Raw genomic sequence first — 18051 nt, forward strand, 5'->3', positions numbered from 1 at the left:
GAGGGGGAGGGGGAGGGGGAGGGGGAGGGGGAGGGGGAGGGAGAGGGAGAGGGAATATCCCAAGCAGGCTCCACGCTGTCAGCACAGAGCCCAACGCAGGGCTCGATCCCACAACCCTAAGATCATGACCTGAGCAGAAACCAAGAGTTGGATACTTAACTGACTGAGTCACCCAGGTGGCCCTGATGTGAAGGTTTTTTGAGCTGCTTCCGAGAAGGGTGGGGAGGAGGTCAGAGTGACCTTCCTGTTTCTGCCATTTTTTCAAACTGCTTCAGCTTAAAATGTCCAACGTGACAAAGGGCCATATTTTGGGGTAGTGGCCTGAACCCTATCATTGCTTTTGGCTACTGTTCCTACCTGTTCCGTTCATGTAGTCCTTGGCCAGCTCAAACAGCCTCAGGTGCATGTTGGTGATAGGATTAAAGGAGCCACAAGCAAGAAGAACCACTTCTGTCTTCTCTGAATTCTCCATGCTAAGAATTTGAAGTTGTTGATCTAAATGGAAAACTTGGACACCCTGCTCGTTGTCTGCAAAGGAAAAGAACATACGTTCAGTTATAGGTCTTCAGTGGCCTTTCACATTCCCATTCCAAGTGAATGGATAAAAATATTTGGCTTCGATGACAAGGACAGCCCCATTTCTCCACCCTTCCTTTTCACTGTGAATTTGCAGCTCCTGCCAGAAAGGGATGGAATCTCCTTCCCCCTCTTTGTGACTTGCTTCGGACAAGAGAATGTGGCAGTTAGGACACTGTGCTAGTTCTGAGCCCAGGCCTTTGAGGTCTGCACACTTCTGCTCTCTTTTGGCCTCCCTCCTCTGCCATGAAAACAAGCCGAGGCCAACCTGCTGGACAGAACACGCGGGAGACAGCTGGTGCCCCCGCTGACAGCCAACCACTGGCTGTGCGGCTGAGGCCATCCTGCACCAGCCAAACCGCAGACGACGTGCTCAGACACACAGCCCAGGTGAGATCAGCTGAGCCTGGCTTACATCAACAAACCCACAAGCTGACCCTAGACTCATAAGCAAAAATGAAACGTGCATGCTGCTGAAGTTTTATGACTGCCCTACTGCGGCTCCAGTTAGCTGATACAATGATGTTATCAACTACCACGTAAACGGAACTCCCTGACAACCAGCCCTTCAAGACAGTAGTCGGCCTCTTAGTCAACATGATCACATTATCACTTTCAGCTCAGGAACAGTTTACAATTTACAAACCTTTTTTCATATTATTCCATTTGATCCTTCTATAACCCTAATGAAGTAATACAAGACAACAGATTTAAACTTTTATTAAATGAACTCAGATTCAGAAATTACGAGGCAGCAAAAGGCCCATAATGAAACCCAACAGTCATTGGCCACATCCTGCTCACCAAACCCTCTATGCAGCTCCCTTAAAAGCAAGCACTTTTAACTTTTTCAGCTATTTCTTCTGGTAGATTCTACCATATTTCTATACTATGTGCTTATAATGCTATTTCTAAATTTATCCAAAGTAAACAGTACCTGTTTACTATGATGATCCATGAGGATTAGCTCTCACACACCCTCACTGCCTATTCCCAAACTTCTACATGCATATCTATAGTTTCTAGTCTGTGTTGAAACCCGTCTTCTCCTAGAGTTGTGAAGGCATCGCTTGTAGATTGCAGCGTTAACAGCGATAAACCCAAAGTCACTCCCAATTCTGGATCCTTTGAACATGACTTACATTTTTCCTCCCCTGAAGCTTGTGAGATCTTCTCTTTGTCCCCAGCGTTCCGAAATTTTACAATGATGTCCTCTAGTGTGACTCTATTTTCATCTGTTGTGCTGGGCACTGGGCAGACCCTTTCAAACTTGAGGCTCATAAACTTCAGTTCTGGGAAAGGTCCTTGAATGATGACATTCTGCCTTCCGTTTTCTTTGTTCTCTTTGGAAATGGCTATTATTTGGAGCTGAGGCAGCTGGACTGGTCTTCTCATTTTCTTTTCTTTTCCCGCTTTCTAGATATTCTCAACTCCATCCTCCATCTGTTGAGCTGATTTTCAGTTCTGCTATTATAGCCTTCATTTTAAAGACCTTTGTCCTCTAGGGGCGTCAGGGTAGCTCAGTGGGTTAAGCGTCCAACTCTTGATTTCTGCTCAGGTCGTGATCTCACGGTTTGTGGGGTTGAGACCCGTGTCGGGCTCCGTGCTGACAATATGGGGCCTGCTTGGGGTTCTCTTTCTCTCTCTGCCCCTCACCTGCTTGTGCTCTCTCTCTCTCTCAAAATAAATAAATAAACTTAGAGAAAAAAAAAGACTTTTGTCCTCTAAATGTTCCTTTTTATGGTGTTCTGTTCTTTCACCAATGCATTCTCTTATCTCTCTACCAACATGAATGATACATTTTCAGTTTCTTTCAACAAGAGCTGATAGGAAGTTCTGAGTGGGTGAGTAGGGCCCATGCACAATGGGCTTCACTGTATGGTAACCTGGCGGTCAGTGTTGCAGGTCTCGCTCCTGGGACCGGCCGGATTCCACAGAACAGTATCCTCCAATCTCCTGTCTGTTATAGCACAACAGTTAAGAACCTATGCTCTGTGGGGCACCTGGCTGGCTCAGTTGGTAGAGCACGCAACTCTTGATCTCCGGGTCACGAGTTCAAGCCCCATGTTGGGCAGAGACATTATTAGAGACATTATGGGGGGGGGGGGGGGGGAAGCAACCTATGCTCTGAAACCAGACTGCCTGCATAGAAATCACCTACATGGACTGGATGACCTAGGACAACCTGACCTTAACCTAATCTTCCTTTGTCCCGGTTTTCTCAATCTTAAAATAGAGAAAATAACAGTACCTACCTTGTGACCATCATGAGGATTAAGCGAGACAATACACGCAACTGCTTTTGACAAGAAATAAACACACTGTGAATGTAGCTACTATTAATGCTGCACATAATGTCGCTATAGTTCAACTCTTTTTAATCTACAAAAACATGAATTTCAAATGGTTCAACCAAACATTATTACTCTATTGACTCTGGTTTTTATCCTGAAGGGTTTTTCTCCCGGAACTCATTCTCTAATGTGGACTGAAAGTCTCTAATCCTTTGTACAGCTATCATTCTGAAACCTTTTTCATCTCTCTTCTGAGTCAGATCCCCTATTTCTGAGGCCTGCATCATGTCTTTCTTGGTTTATGTCCCGATTTTTCTAGAATGTATCCTCAAGTAGCTTCATAATAAAAGGTACATGGGAAATAAGTTTGGTTATGTCTTTATCCTTCCTTCAGAGATGAGCGGCTTAGCTGAGAAAAAAGCAAGTTGAAATTATTTTCTTTTAAAATTATGAATGCATTTCTTCATTGTCTCCTAGCATACCACACTACTGCTGAAAGTCTAATGCCATTCTGATTCTTTTCCTTTTTTACATACCTTTTTTCTTTTTGGAAGATTTGTAGGATGTTTTCCTTATCCCCAATGCTCTGAATCTGAAATGCCACAATGTTGTGTCTTAGTGGGGGTCTTTTTCATTCATTGTGCTGGGAGTCAGCTGAAGAGGTTCAGAATGTGCCAGTTTGGCATGTGGATTATTTTGAGCAGAAGGTATTGAGAACCCTGTGGGCTCAAGAGAAACTTCTGTCCCTCCCTTAAGAACACAGAAGAATCTAAATTGGAGGTCTTTCTCAGAATAAGGGTTATTAGCGGAGATAAATTTTATCTGAGTGACCCATCTGTATAGCAGGGCAAACGTCTTAATTACCAAACATGTTTTTATCGCCCCACAAAGCGCATTACTCTCCTCTGAAAACACAGACCCCCACCCCTTCTGACTTCAGAGTGACATACAGACCTCATGTTGCCTGACTTTGGAATTGCTGTGTCTATGTGGATCCCCCATATGTACACCTGTTACAGTGGTTTTATTCCTCTCAGCCCCCTCATGTCACTCTGATTCTTAGTCCAGCTAGAAAGACTTCTGAGAACACAGGAGTTGTTGCTCCCCAACACAGTGAGCCTTCAAATCTCTTAAACTCAAATCACTCAGTTTTTGGGTTTTTTGATAAACTGCTTATTAACTATCAAAAAATAGTTTTGTTATTGTAAAATTTAAAAAAAATATTTTTTTTAAGTTTATTCACTTGAGAGAGTACATACGCACGAATGGGGAGGGACAGAGAGCAAGGGAGTGAAAGAGAATCCCAAGCAGGCTCTGCACTGTCAGCACAAAGCCCCAAGCAGAATTTGAACTCACGAACTGTGAGCTCATGACCTGAGCTGAAACCAAGAGCCGGATGCCTAACTGACTGAGCCACCCAGGCGTCTCTAAAAAATATTCTTATATATCCAAATTATGTTTCAAAAGAATCATTCTGAGAGCTTATAAATATAATTCCAATGATGCCAAATTGCTAGAAGCATGTGGGGAACTTTGGGGGAATTACCTATACAGGCTGGAGTATTTTTCCAATTAATGTAGAAATACAATGAAAGATAATAAACACACAGCTGTATGATACTTTTCAATGGATAAAATGCGTTCACACACCTATCATTCAAGCCTCACCACCAAAAACAAATTTGGCCAAAGTCATTTAGCTTGTTCCAAAAAATAAGCTATTGTTAGATATTTCGTTTTTCTAGTTAATCTTCCACCACTGGACATCTACGTTTTTCTAACTTTTCAGTATTACAAACATCTGAGATCAATAGTGGGTTGAAAATGCGCTGGAAATAGAGGCTGTCATATACCTCGCTGTGCACTTCCAAGACTTCCCAGGGCTCAAACAACCTGTGTCAGGACCACTGATTTATAGCCCAACAATGTCTAGACCCAAGTGCCAGGGTGACCAAGTCACTTTTGCTCAGATTCTATGCTCTCATTGGACAAAGACAGTGAGTGCCAGACCCAGGGCCACTTGATTCCTGATTCCTAGGCTCACTCATCAAAAGAAAAATGGGAGACCTGGGTGGCTCAGTAGGTTGAGCATCTGACTTTTTAAAAAAAAATTTTTTTTTTACATTTATTTATTTTTGAGAGGCAGAGAGAGACAGCGTGAGCAGGGGAGGGGCAGAGAGAGAGGGACACACAGAATCAGAAGCAGGCTCCAGGCTCCGAGCTGTCAGCACAGAGCCCAACGCGGGGCTCAAACTCACAAACAGTGAGATCGTGACCTGAGCCGAAGTCAGACGCTTAACTGACTGAGCCACCGGGTGTCCCTCACTGACTCTTGATTTCAGCTCAGGTCATGATCTCATGGTTTGAGATCGAGCCCTGAGTTGGGCTCTGTGCTGACAGCATGGAGCCTGCTTGGGATTCTCTCTCTCCTCTCTTTCTTTCAAAAGAAATAAATAAAAAAGGGTGGCGGGGGGTGGGGGGAGGCATTAAACCAGAGCTGTGTAGTTTGGAAATGAGCCCTCCTGGTTGAGGAGGTGAGAAAAGTGCATGTTAACCCCTCAGGCAATGGGAACCTTTGAAGGTTTCTGGGCAACAGAGTTACAACACGGTTCTACACAATGTTTTAGAAAAATAATAAGACATGGGGACTTACAACCTTAATTGATTTTATCAGCTTAACCAAATCACTTAATTACAAGTCTTAAGTTTCCATATCTGTAAAACAGGGATAATGACAACCAATTTCAGTCACCGTGAGGATTAATTCTGAGACTAATACATGGCAACGTGCTTGCATATTCCCTAGAACAGTGCTAAAATAAACGACAGCTGTTACTTGAGAGGGAAGTGACAACACTGATGATGGTGATGCTGTGGGATTAACTGGAAGGGGCAAAACAAGACCAGTTACAAGTCATGTGACTGGAGGCCAGTTACAAAGTTATGAGTCCCTCAATTTAAATAGTCAGTGAGAATGGAAATAAACATTTATTCAATAAACATTTGAGGCTTTCTCCCAACAAAGCATAGTGGTAGGGGTCACAGGGACACTGCTAATTGTTGATAAGAAATAAAGAGAGAAGGGTCGGTAATGCTCCACACAGCATTTAAAAAAATGAGTTAATTCATAAGAATGATTTAAATGTCCTACCTTTCAATTACCAGCTCAAGGATGATACCAGGGTTCACTTGAGGCTTGTTCCCACCCCTCCCATCCCTACCCCCCAATTCCCATACAGAGTGCCTGTGGTTATTGGGGTGGTGGTGACTACGACATGCCCGACAGGGCCCACAGGGAAATCAGGGTATCCTGCCAGCTTCTGAGCATGATCAATGAGAGCCTGTCAGTTCCAGCCCCGCCCACCTCAAGTTTCAGACACCACTCCCCACGGGAGATTGAGCTGTGGGCAGGAAGAACAATAAAGCTGTAAGGGGAGGTTTGGGTCCCCAAGGAGCTGTCTGCTGTTCAGGGAAGGACAGAACAAAGAGCTTAGAGCTCCTCCCCAACCTTGGGGATGCACTCAGGTTTCCAGTCTCCCCACCCCCCTCAGGGGAAAGGCTGGGCAAGGGGCTGGAGCAAGCTGATCTCTTAGCTGAAGGAAGCTTTCTCCCTGGTCACATTCACAACCTATCTCAAATATCCGGCTCAGTTCTATTAATTCATCATGAAGACAGACAACTTGAGCTCACACTAGACTCTAGACCTTTAAAACCACTGAAGAATTGAGTTACAGTCACCCTCCACTGTAGCCCAGGGTGTTTAAAAAAACAAGGATCCGTCCCTCTCCAAGGAAAAGTACTTCCTCTGTATCGCTGCAAGGTACCACAATATGTGGGTAGGGAAAGGGGACAAGCTGGTGACAAATGGGAGGAGTAGTTTGGAAGCTCTAACAGGGCCGTTCTGGGTCCTCCTTGCTTTGCTCCAGGTGCTCAAGGACCAGCATCCCCATGATTCACTTCTGTCTGGCCCACACAGCCTACCACCTGCACTGCTGGCTGCCAAGATCATACCGGCTCAGGCTGTAAGTGACCCTCCCCAGCTTGCTATAACAAAAAACTCATTTCTTCCTGAGACAGTCTTGACATTGAACTAAAATTTACTTTCAATTTTTAAATCACATTTTTCTTTTAAAAAACTGAAATATAGCTGATGTATAATACTTTCTTAAATTTTTTTTAAAGTTTATTTATTTTGAAAGAGACAGACACCGTGTGAGAGGCGGAGGGGCAGAGGGAGAGGGAGAGAGAATCCCAAGCAGGCTCAGTGCTGCCAGCACAGAACCCTACAGGGGGCTCGACCCCATGAAACCATGAGACCACAACCTGAGCCAAAACCAAGAGTTGGATGCTTAACTGACCGAGCTACCCAGGCGCCCGGTGACTTTCTCAGGTTTGAAAAATACTGAGATGTAAACATTAATGAAACATTTTGTAAACATTAAGTCAGTTTTTTCAATGTTAACATTGAAAAAGTTAACCATCTTGTAACATTTCAGAATGCTCAATATAATTAAATCTATGTTGACTGAATGTTAATGCGTTGACTTGTCAACTGATTGGAATTTATACCCCTAAAAAGATGCTATTCCTTTCAAAAAGGTCCCATCAAGCCTCTAACGTATTCTAGTTGTAACAATGTTTCACTGCTTTAAACAGTCTTGGGGTATATTTTGAGACTATTTTTTTTTTAATACTTTCAACAGGGATAAATCTGTGTCTTTGGGTAGATTTAATTTCTACAGATACCCTAAGGTCCCTCAGTGCTAAACCTCATTTATAAAATAATCAAGGTAAATAACAGAGCTTATGATGAAGAAAGAGAACTATCAGTTACTGAGGAAGATCTTATATGCATGGATCTTGTATTATTATTTTCAGATTAAGATATTCTCATATGCATGGATTTTATATTATCTTACACTATCTTCTGTTGCACGTAAGTACATGTAATTTCAAAAGAATTTCAAAAATGAGCAGAAACAGCAGACTTCATCTGGTTGTGGAAGCTGGGTGGGTCGGCTTACTCTGTTTATTGGTTACACCCCATGAGAACCGGGTGGCAGGAGGCAGCGGCTGGCACAGCACAGGGCCATGGTCAGGACTCTCAGACCCGGCTCCAAACTCTAGCTCTATCACTACTGGGTGTTTGTCCTTGGACAAGACACTTAGTCTTTCTGAGTCTGTTTCCTCATTTATGAAATGGGGAACCAGAGTCCCTATCTCATTGGATTTTGTGCATATTAAATAGGAAAGTGAATAAAAATGTCTGACACATTTGTCTACTCATGATGAATGTTAACTTTCACAATTATCTGTGAGCTGTCTTAAGGCATGAACTTACAAGTCACAGTAAAGGAACCAAGGTTCTAAAGATCCCTTGGGGACCAGTATCCACAGCACCTGCTACGTAGTAGGAGTTCAGGAAATGGCAGTTCTAATCTTCGTGAAGTTTTATTAGACATAATTGTGCTCAAATGGAATGGATCTCAAGTCATCTTTGTTATGTTTAAAACTTTCTCTCTGTGGTCTAATGTGACACTGTCATGAAACAGAACCTAAATTCGGTTTCTTGAAGCCATTTGATCACTAAAGAAGTAATGTAAAACATAACTCGCTGTGTCTCACGCAGCCAAGTGACGGTGTTCTTGTTTGGGACCACCGCTCTAGTCCTCCAGCTGTACGTTCTGCTAAGGTAAGTGTTTTCACCCCCCACCCCCAGCACAGGGCAGCTCAGCATGTGGGCCTGACCTCTGGAGATGGTTCTGGTGCGCTCTGCCATTCCTGTGATGAGTTTAACTGCAGCCTGACCCATGTTTTTGTCCCTGTTATCAATGGTGGTCACCTGCTTCACCTCTTTGAAAAAGTCAAAAATCTCAATATGAACAGAACAGTTGGGATTTGGGCAGATGGAGTTTTAACACTTCCTTCTTTTAGTACAAGAAGCTGTTAGATGGGAGACAACGAGGGCACCAATGTTTCCACTTATGGATTCCCTAGAGCCCAGTCTCAACAGCCTAGCATGAGCTAACGTCTGCAGGGCCGAGGGCGACATAGATATACGTGACCAGATTATGACTTGATACCTTATTTCAGATTCTATGTTGGACATTAGTCTTGCGGAAAAGGTCAGTCAGCTAATAACTCTGTCACTGGACAAATGAAATAAATGCAACCCGATACATTCAGAATAAAAAACTGCAGCTCTAAACATGTGGAAAGTCTGAAATAATCTGAAAACCGAGAATCCACAAAAGGGACAAAACAGAAATGGGAACTGTGACACTCCCTGGAATTAGCCTAATTCAAATTTTCCAACTTAGGTCTAGGAGTTTTGTGTGCAGTTAGACCAACTTCCTTACTCCAGAAGGCCAGAATTCCCACAAACTATCTTCTTGATATTTTCCACCGAAATATCAAGTTAACATGAATTAGAAAGACAGTAAACATTATTTGTCCACCGATCAGAAATATTAACAACTCTCAATATTACTAGTAGGCTATTTAGCAGCGTTAATTTGCAGTTAATAAAAGGGAGTTGCCTGGAACCAAATGAACCCAGGGCCAGAAGTAAGATTAGAATTCAAGGGCTAGTGCCTTCTGGTATCGTGCTTACAGGGTGAATTTCTTCCAATAATTGATAAATTAACGTATGACCCTGTGTATTGATTTTAGACCCAGATCTTCCCGATACTGCGGGCAACCTCTCCTTACCAACCTGGTTGGTAATATCATCTTCACTTTCTTCACAATTGGTAAGTGTACATTCATCAAGCACTTATTACGTGCGCTGAGACAAAAATGGGGAAGACGGGACTTCCTGCTCTTCAGGAGCTCACAGACTGAAACTTAAGAAAAAAATTCACGTTTAAAATTCAGGTGAAGGAAATTTTTAAAGTTCCTTAGTAACCTTCTGGGGAAGGTTGTCCTTCCGGTGGTCCTAACCTTTGAGTATGAAACCGAATTAAGTTAAATGCAAACATTTTGTGTTGGTGTTATAAAATTCTTTAGCTATAAAAATTACTAGATTCATTGACTCATTCAATAAACGGTTACTGAACTGGAGACGATACCGTGTAGAAGAACACGGACCTCAACAACTTGAAATAAAAAAGTAATAGAGAAGCAGTGGACTCTGAAATGTGGAGTTTTAGGAATGTCTTAATACATTTCGATTATCTTTGCCTGTGTGTGTGCTTAGAAGACTGATGTGTAATTTTTTTTTTTTTAACACGTATTTATTTTTGAGACAGAGACAGAGCATCAACGGGGAAGGTCGGAGAGAGAGGGAGACACAGAATCTGAAACAGGCTCCAGGCTCTGAGCAGTCAGCACAGAGCCCGATGCGGGGCTCGAACTCACGGACCGTGAGATCGTGACCTGAGCCGAAGTCAGACGCTTAACCGACTGAGCCACCCAGGCGCCCCAAGTGATGTGTAATTTAAATAAAAACTATGCCTACATTTTTTTAAAGATTTTTATCCATTTAAATAATCTCTAGATCCAATATGGGTCTCGAACTCACAACCCCGAGATCAAGAGTTGCATGATCCATTGACTGAGCCAGCCAGGCATTGTCCCTAAACTTTAATGCAAAAATCGTTACCGAAGGCCTCGGGCACTGCTCTAACTGCTCTAGAGTCTTCCACTGAATCGCAGCTCCACAAGAGGCGACGACACAGGTAATGGTGGCCAGCACTGGCTTTGGAGACAGAGGGAGGCCAGTTGAAACATTCACTCCACGACAAGTTACTTAACCTCTCTGAGCTCCCCCCACCTCATTTATAACCCGGAGATAAATTACCTGCTTCGTTTTGCTAAGGCTTAAATGAGATAACAGGAATCATTAAACAAAACAGTCATAGTTCCTATTACCAACACCACCAATATTAAGAACACAACCTATATTAAAGGAAAACCTTAGCCTGGCTGGGTTTTGAGCATGAGTCCCACAGGAGGGAAGCGAGGAAACATACACTGTTTAGGCGTGCATTCAAAAATGTATTTCTGTGGGCCGCCTGGGTGGCTCAGTCAGTTTAGCGTCAGACTCCTGATTTCCACCCAGGTCATGACTCACGGTAAGGGAGTTCGAGCCCTGCAAAGGGCTCTGCACTGATAATGCGGAGCCTGCTGGCGATTCTCCCTCTTTCTCTGCCCTCCCCCACTCACAATTTCTCTGTCTCTCTCAAAATAAATAAACTTAAAAAAAAAAAAAGAATGTATTTCAGAGAGAATTAAACCTAGTAAATCGATGCTGCTCTGATGTCCTTTTAGGTTTTACTGTGCTGTTTACGCAGATGGAGCCTGTCCCACAGGCACTCAAGAGGATGTTTGCTGTATTTGGTGTGGGATCCTTCAGTGAAGGGGTCTATACCGTGGTGTTAACAGTTTTGGCAACTGACTGTGTATGTTTTTAAGTACTGAATTTCTAAAGGCTCATCTTAATCTGAAAGCTTGGCTGTACATAATACACCATTAGTCTTCAATATTTTCTACTCACAGTAAAAACAGACGTATGTAGAGACAAAATTCTTTTTTTTTTTTTTTTAATTTTTTTTTTCAACGTTTTTTATTTATTTTTGGGACAGAGAGAGACAGAGCATGAACGGGGGAGGGGCAGAGAGAGAGGGAGACACAGAATCGGAAACAGGCTCCAGGCTCTGAGCCGTCAGCCCAGAGCCCGACGCGGGGCTCGAACCCACGGACCGCGAGATCGTGACCCGGCTGAAGTCGGACGCTTAACCGACTGCGCCACCCAGGCGCCCCATGTAGAGACAAAATTCTTAATTAGACACGTGCCACAGTTAAAACATTTCACCGGGGAAAGTTTAAAAATTCCAGGAGAGGGGGCGCCTGGGTGGTTCAGCTGGTTAAGCGTCTGACTCTGGCTCAGGTCATGATCTCATGGTTCCTGAGTTCGAGCCCCGCATCAGGCTCTGTGCTGGCATCTCAAGAGCCTGGAGTCTGCATCAGATTCTGTCTCCATCTCTCTCTCTCTCTCACCATCTCTCTCTCTCTCTCTCTCTCTCTCTTTCGGCCCCTCCCCTGCTTATGTTCTGTTTCTCTCTCAAAAATAACCAAACGCAAATCAATAAATAAAAATTCCAGGAGAGATTTTTCTTTTCGCGGATAAATTCTACTGTATTAGACGAAAACGAAAAAAAAAAAAAGTTGAGCTAGCGCTGAAGAGTGGAGCGGTTGGACCGCATTTTGCAAAGTATGCGGCAAGCCTTCCATCTCCTGCTAAGCTGGGGCCATTGTTGCAATCCTTTCGGCAAAAACACCGTAAACAGGGGTTCCAGTTAAAAGACAAGCATTCAGGGGCGCCTGGGTGGCTCGGCCGGTCGAGCGGCCGACCTCGGCTCAGGTCACGATCTCGCGGTCCGTGAGTTCGAGCCCCGCGTCGGGCTCTGTGCCGACGGCCCCGAGCCTGGGGCCTGCTTCCGATTCTGTGTCTCCCTCTCTCTCTGCCCCTCCCCCGTTCATGCTCCGTCTCTCTCTGTCTCAAAAATCAATAAACGTTACAAAAAAAAAACTTAAAAAAAAAAAATTAAAAAAAAAATAAAAGACAAGTATTCCTCACGGTGCTTTTCTCCTCCCAAATACAGGAAAAAACGACCCCTGAACTTTACTACTTGTCTGTGCTGCTGTCGGTGGGCAGCTTGGTTTCCACAGGTGAGCAAAACTTCCCGAGCAACCTGTCCTTGTCAAAGGCTTAGCAGTCCTTCAAGGCAGTAAATGCTCAGGCAGGGCTGTCCTGCTGTAAGAGATGCCCGGTTCCTCCTAAAGCCAGAGCTCCAAGAAGCACAGTAATTAGAAAAGCAAAGTAAAGAGGAAGCACAGAGGGTCGGAATGGCAAATAAAACGCCATCCTTTTCACGTGCTTTCCACTCCGTTTAATGAGATCCCCTTCTTCATCCCGCAGTACTTTTCTCGGGCCCGGGGCTGACCTGGCTGGGCAGCGGGACCCGTGCACGACCAGGCGCTACATCAACGGTCTGATGTTGGCATTTGAGGCCTGCTGGTCTCCCGCCTCCCACGGAGGTCGTCGGCAGGCCAGGCCTGTCTCGGCAGCCCCGCCACCTGACAGCTGCCCGCGAACAGGTCAGCTCCTACCCTGCTACTCCTGAGTGAAGTGGTCGACTGACGTCACAGCTAAGACATCAGGAAGCGCATCAGAACCAGCCATCTGAAAGAAAGCTGTCTTTAAGTATTAATTAGTACGGACAATGGATAAAAAGGAACAGTTCAACCCAAATCACCAGATTGACACCACGACCAAATTCGCCCCAGATAAGGACGTTCTTTCAAGATCATTACTCTCTCTGAATCTCCCTTTTTATTTCATGAAAATATTGTCATCAGCTGGATAGCTGCTATAGAAATAAGCACTGAAAAGGAAGAAGGAAAATGTGAATCTTAGCAATGAGCAAAGGTTTAGTTTCAGGCACCTGGCTAGCTCAGTCCGTTAAGCATCTGACTTCGGCTCAGGTCATGATCTCACAGTGTGTCAGGTGGAGTCCCACATCGGGTGAGCTCGAGCCCCACTTCGGGTGAGCCCCGCTTCTCTCTCCCTCTAGCTCTCTCTCTCTCTGCCCCTCACTCACTTGCGAGCACTCTCAAAAAAAAAAAAAAAAAAAAAAAAAACCTAAAAACCTCACAAAGGTTTGGTTTCAAAAAAACAGTGATTTACATTGTGTATTTGAACAATTTATTGTTCTTTAAAAACGTAGTGGGAAATTTTAGAATAAAACTAACCACAATCTCCTCCCCACGGGTTACAAAAATCTTCTGCATCACAACAGTCGATTGTTGTCTAGAGAAAATAGCCAATTGACCTACATGATGGTTTTTGTCTTCTTGCTTTTTCTGTGTGTATTCATAGATTCTGAGGTTTCTTAGTAGGAGCTAGTTAATCACAGATGCTCTCCACATCTTTAGGAAGTAGACACAACTCTATTTCTTGAGGAAAAGAACTATCTATTGGTAGGAGGATCAAATTCAATATAAACATCCCCCAACACATCTATGACAGGCACAGACCTTCACAAGTGGGAATGACTGTTTCCACCTGTTTCTCTATTCAGGTGGCCCCTGCTGGAGGCGAAGTTACCTAACAAACACACTATCCATCCAACATGCTGACATTTCTGAGTGCTTTCCAAATTCCAAACCTAGTGTTGAAACTTAGGAATTAGAAATTTGATGGGGGCGCCTGACTGGCTTAGTCTGTAGAGCATGCAACTCCCAATCTCCAGGTTGTGAATTCGAGCCCCACATTAAGCGTAGAGATTACTTTAAAAAACAAAAAATACAAAAAAACTCTCCAAATTCTCAGGCGCCTGGCTGGTTCAGTTGGTAGAGCATGCGACTCTGCATCTTGGGGTTGTGAGTTCAAGCCCAACATTGGGTGTAGAGCTTACTTAAAAAAATAAATAAATAAAACAAACTAACAAACATATATACCTCAGAAACAAACCAAATATGTATGTTTACTAGCTGGAATTTAAATAAAAACTTGGAGAAAAAAAAGAAACCTGAGTAACCCATACATTAACCATGAAAGCCCCTGAAATAATTCTTACTATGATTGACACAAACTTTTTAAAAGTAACACAACCTAGGAGTGCCTGGGTGACTCAGTTGGTTAAGCATCCGACCTCAGCTCAGGTCATGATCTCACCGTTGGAGCCCCTCATCAGGCTCTGTGCTGACAGCTGGGAGCCTGGAACCTGCTTCAGATTCTGTGTCTTCCTCGCTCTCTGCCCCTCTCCCATTCGAGCTCCCTTCCTCTCTCTCTCACAAAAATAGACATGAAAAAAATTTTTAAGTAACATAAACTTTTATGTTCTCCTGACTTCATTAACCAAATATTAACATATCAGATAAACATCAATATATCTCAAATATTTGTATTGGAATTTCCTTTTTTTTTTTGATCTGTCTTATCCCACCCCCCAAACCTGATCTACCTGAAAACTTCAGGCAATGACAACTCCAACCTTCCAGTTGCTAAGACCAAGTACTCTAAACCATCCTTAATGCCTTTTTGCCCCTCACACCCCATTGGGAAATCCTAATGGCTCCATCTTCAAAATATATTCAGAATCCAATTATTTTTCACTATTTGGAACATTTAAGTTTATTTATTTTGAGAGAAACAGAGAGAGCATGAGTGGGGGAGGGGCAAAGAGAGAGAGGGAGAGTGAGAATCCCAAGCAGGCTCCTCATGATCAGTGCACAGAGCCCAACATGGGGCTCCAACTCACAAAACCATGAGATCATCACCTGAGCTGAAATCAAGAGGCAGACGCTTAACTGAGCCACCCAGGTGCCCCACTGTTGGGAAAATTTTAACTGTTTCTAAATGCAAGAGGCTGCTTAAGACCAAGGCTGCTTGGTATTCTTTCTTTCCTTCCTTCCTTCAAGTTTTTATTAATTTCAGTAATCTCTACACCCAACATGGGGCTCGAACTCACAAATAAGAGCCATGTGCTCTTCTGAGACAGCCAGGCGCCCCTATTTCTGTATCTTGAAGTTACACAACATTCCTAACTTCAGAAAGTAAAATCACGTTTCTTTTTTTTTTTTTTAATGTTTATTTTTAAGAGACAGAGAACGGGTGGGGGAGGGACAGAGAGAGGGAGTCACAGAATCTGAAGCAGGCTCCAGGCTCTGAGCTGTCAGCAGGCAGGGCTGAAACCCACAAACCGTGAGATCACAACCTGGGCTGAAGTCGGATGCCCAACCAACTGAGCCACCCAGGAACCCCAAAATCACATTTCTTAACTGATAAACATAACTCGAAGCATAATTTAAAACAGTATTTTAACTAACCCGTAACGTATAAAACTGAATTTTCATTTACTTTAATGGTTTTGTTACCCCCAAAACCAAACCTGGTTTCATGAGAGTTAATTTCATTAAGAAACATTTATTTCATGCTACTAATACCATATGAAATATAAATTATGCTCTTTCCGATATAAGTAAAATTTATGAAATATTCTGAAACTGTGCTACCTTTTAGCTGCTGCACATTTTAGACAACCACCTCACAGACTAAGGAAATTCTCTATGACCTATGTTGGCTGAGAAGCGAAGTGTCTTCTGTTGAGCACCTATTTTTATGGGGAATGCTTTGTTTTGGGGTTCTTAATCTGGAGCCTGGCTTCAGGAATATAACATCCCTGAATGTATAAGCAAAATGTAGGGTATGTGTACATATGAGCAGCTTTCTGGGAGGATGTCAAGGGAAGTTTGAGAAGCTAAAAATAAGTATTAGGGGCACCTGGCTGGGTCAGTCGGGGGAGCATGCAACTCTTGGTCTTGGGGTCATGAGTTTGAGCCCCATGTTGGATGTAAAGATTACTTAAATAAACTTTAACAATAAATAAATAAATAAATAAATAAATAAATACGGTAAGCACTAAACTCATTAAATTTAGTATATAAGAAATACCAGGGGTGCCTGGCTGGTTCAGTCAGTAGAGTGTGCAACTTTAAAAAAAATTTTTTTTTAATGTTTATTTATTAATAACGTTAATAAATTAATTAATGAGAGAGACAGAGCATGAGCAGGGAACAGGCAGAAAGAGAGGGAGACACAGAATCCAAAGCAGGCTCCAGGCTCTGAGCTGTCAGCACAGAGCCCAACACAGGGCTCGAACCCACAAACCGTGAGATCATGACCTGAGCTGAAGTCAGACCCTTAACTGACTGAACCACCCAGGCCCCCCTAGAGTGTGCAACTCTTGATCCTAGGGTTATGGGTTTGAGCCCCACATTGGGTGTAGAGCTTGCATTAAAAAAAAAAAAAAAAAAAGTAAAAAACCCCTTGATTTTGACATCTATCATTGCTCATTTAAAGTTAAAGAAAAAAACAAACAAACTGGGGCACCTAGGTGGCTGAGTTCGTTGAGCAGCCAACTTTGGCTCAGGTCATGATCTCATGGTTTGTGGGTTCAAGCCCTGCATCAGGCTCTGTGCTGACAGCTCAGAGCCTGGAGTCTTCAGATTCCCTGTCTCCCTCTCTCTCTGCCCCTCCCCCGCTCTGTCTGTCTCTCTGTCTCTTTCTCTAAGATTTAAAAAACAAAATTCATGCTCTTAACTATGCCACAAAATTGACCACAGTACAAGCTATCTCCTGGTAGACGTTTAAAAGAGGTCCACATGTTCAGAGAGCCTTTGGCTCATGTACTTCGTGTTAAGCCACTCGAGTTTCACCTGCCCCAGCATTTTTCCTACCTAGTTGGAGCAAACCATCCTCTCTGGGCTCCCATCCCAAGTCCAAGTTAAAATGTCCTAAACTCCTGCAGCTGCCAAGTAGTATGTCCCAGTTATGACTCCCAATTCTGAGGTTATTTCCCCCAATGCTCTCTCTGATAACTACCAACCTAACATCTTTTTTTTTTTTTTTTTACAATTTCTTCTCTTCCCTCCCCACCCCCCTCCAAAACCTGGGTTCTATTTTTGTTTGACAACTGGGACCCAAACCAAGTTCTCTTACTTATGCTCTAGGAACGTTTTTCATTATCCATTAGCTCTAAACAAGAACCCAAAGAACACCGTCAGCACAGAAGTGCTAAGTCAAATCAAGTCACCGAGAAAGAGAGCAGGTAAGCACAGTGCACGATCAGGGGAGGCCCTTCGTCCACAGCTACCACCACCACTTATACTCAGACCGACACAAATGCCTGAACAGAACACCCTATCATCATCATCACCATCAAAATTAGGGGAAGTACACAATGAGCAAATGTTTATTTAGCAAGTTCCTCAATCTGGGAAACAAAGAATATTTTTCAGTTTTGTTTTGTTTGGCACTGATCCTATTTGTCTCCGAGAGCTCTGCGTCACTCAACGCACGTATCGAAAATCAGAGATAATTGCATTAAGGTAAACCGTCACTTACTTTCACAAAGGAAATTCTGTGAACCTGAAGCGTTTTTGCAAGGTAGGTTATGGGAACCATTCCAACTGCGTCAACAGTCTTCAGTTGGGCTGGAACAGTGATTTCACGTCCAAATTGTAACGCTGAAAAGCAATTTATGGTAATAAGTAGGAAATTCTACAATTAGAACTGGCAGAAGTAATTCATTCTGGTAGGATTCTATGGTAACCTCTGTTTGGCGTGGCTGGAACAGCTTTAAAGACAACACCCTTGGGGGAGGGGGGGACCTGG

The 18051-nt window shown here is 43.4% G+C and overlaps 1 protein-coding gene across 6 annotated transcripts in view; it reads right to left on the reverse strand.

Annotated features, from left to right (window-relative positions):
• NMNAT1 (nicotinamide nucleotide adenylyltransferase 1) overlaps positions 1–17872 on the reverse strand; it is a 27516-nt gene extending 9644 nt beyond the window's left edge. For 3 of the 6 annotated variants that reach the window (XM_049618152.1, XM_049618153.1, XM_049618156.1), the window contains exons 1-2: positions 1719–11393; positions 358–528 (exon numbers count right to left, since the gene is read on the reverse strand). In XM_049618152.1, the coding sequence (XP_049474109.1) occupies positions 358–528; positions 1719–1971 (424 nt within the window). In that variant the 5' untranslated portion in view covers positions 1972–11393. Of the gene's footprint in view, positions 1–357; positions 529–1718; positions 11394–17781 lie in introns of those variants that run through there. The other 3 variants (XM_049618155.1, XM_049618154.1, XM_049618151.1) reach the window with 3 other exon arrangements.
• Positions 17873–18051: the final 179 nt, after the last annotated feature.

The sequence above is a fragment of the Panthera uncia genome, assembly GCF_023721935.1.
Source record: "Panthera uncia isolate 11264 chromosome C1 unlocalized genomic scaffold, Puncia_PCG_1.0 HiC_scaffold_4, whole genome shotgun sequence".
In the NCBI taxonomy this organism is placed as follows: domain Eukaryota; kingdom Metazoa; phylum Chordata; class Mammalia; order Carnivora; family Felidae; genus Panthera; species Panthera uncia.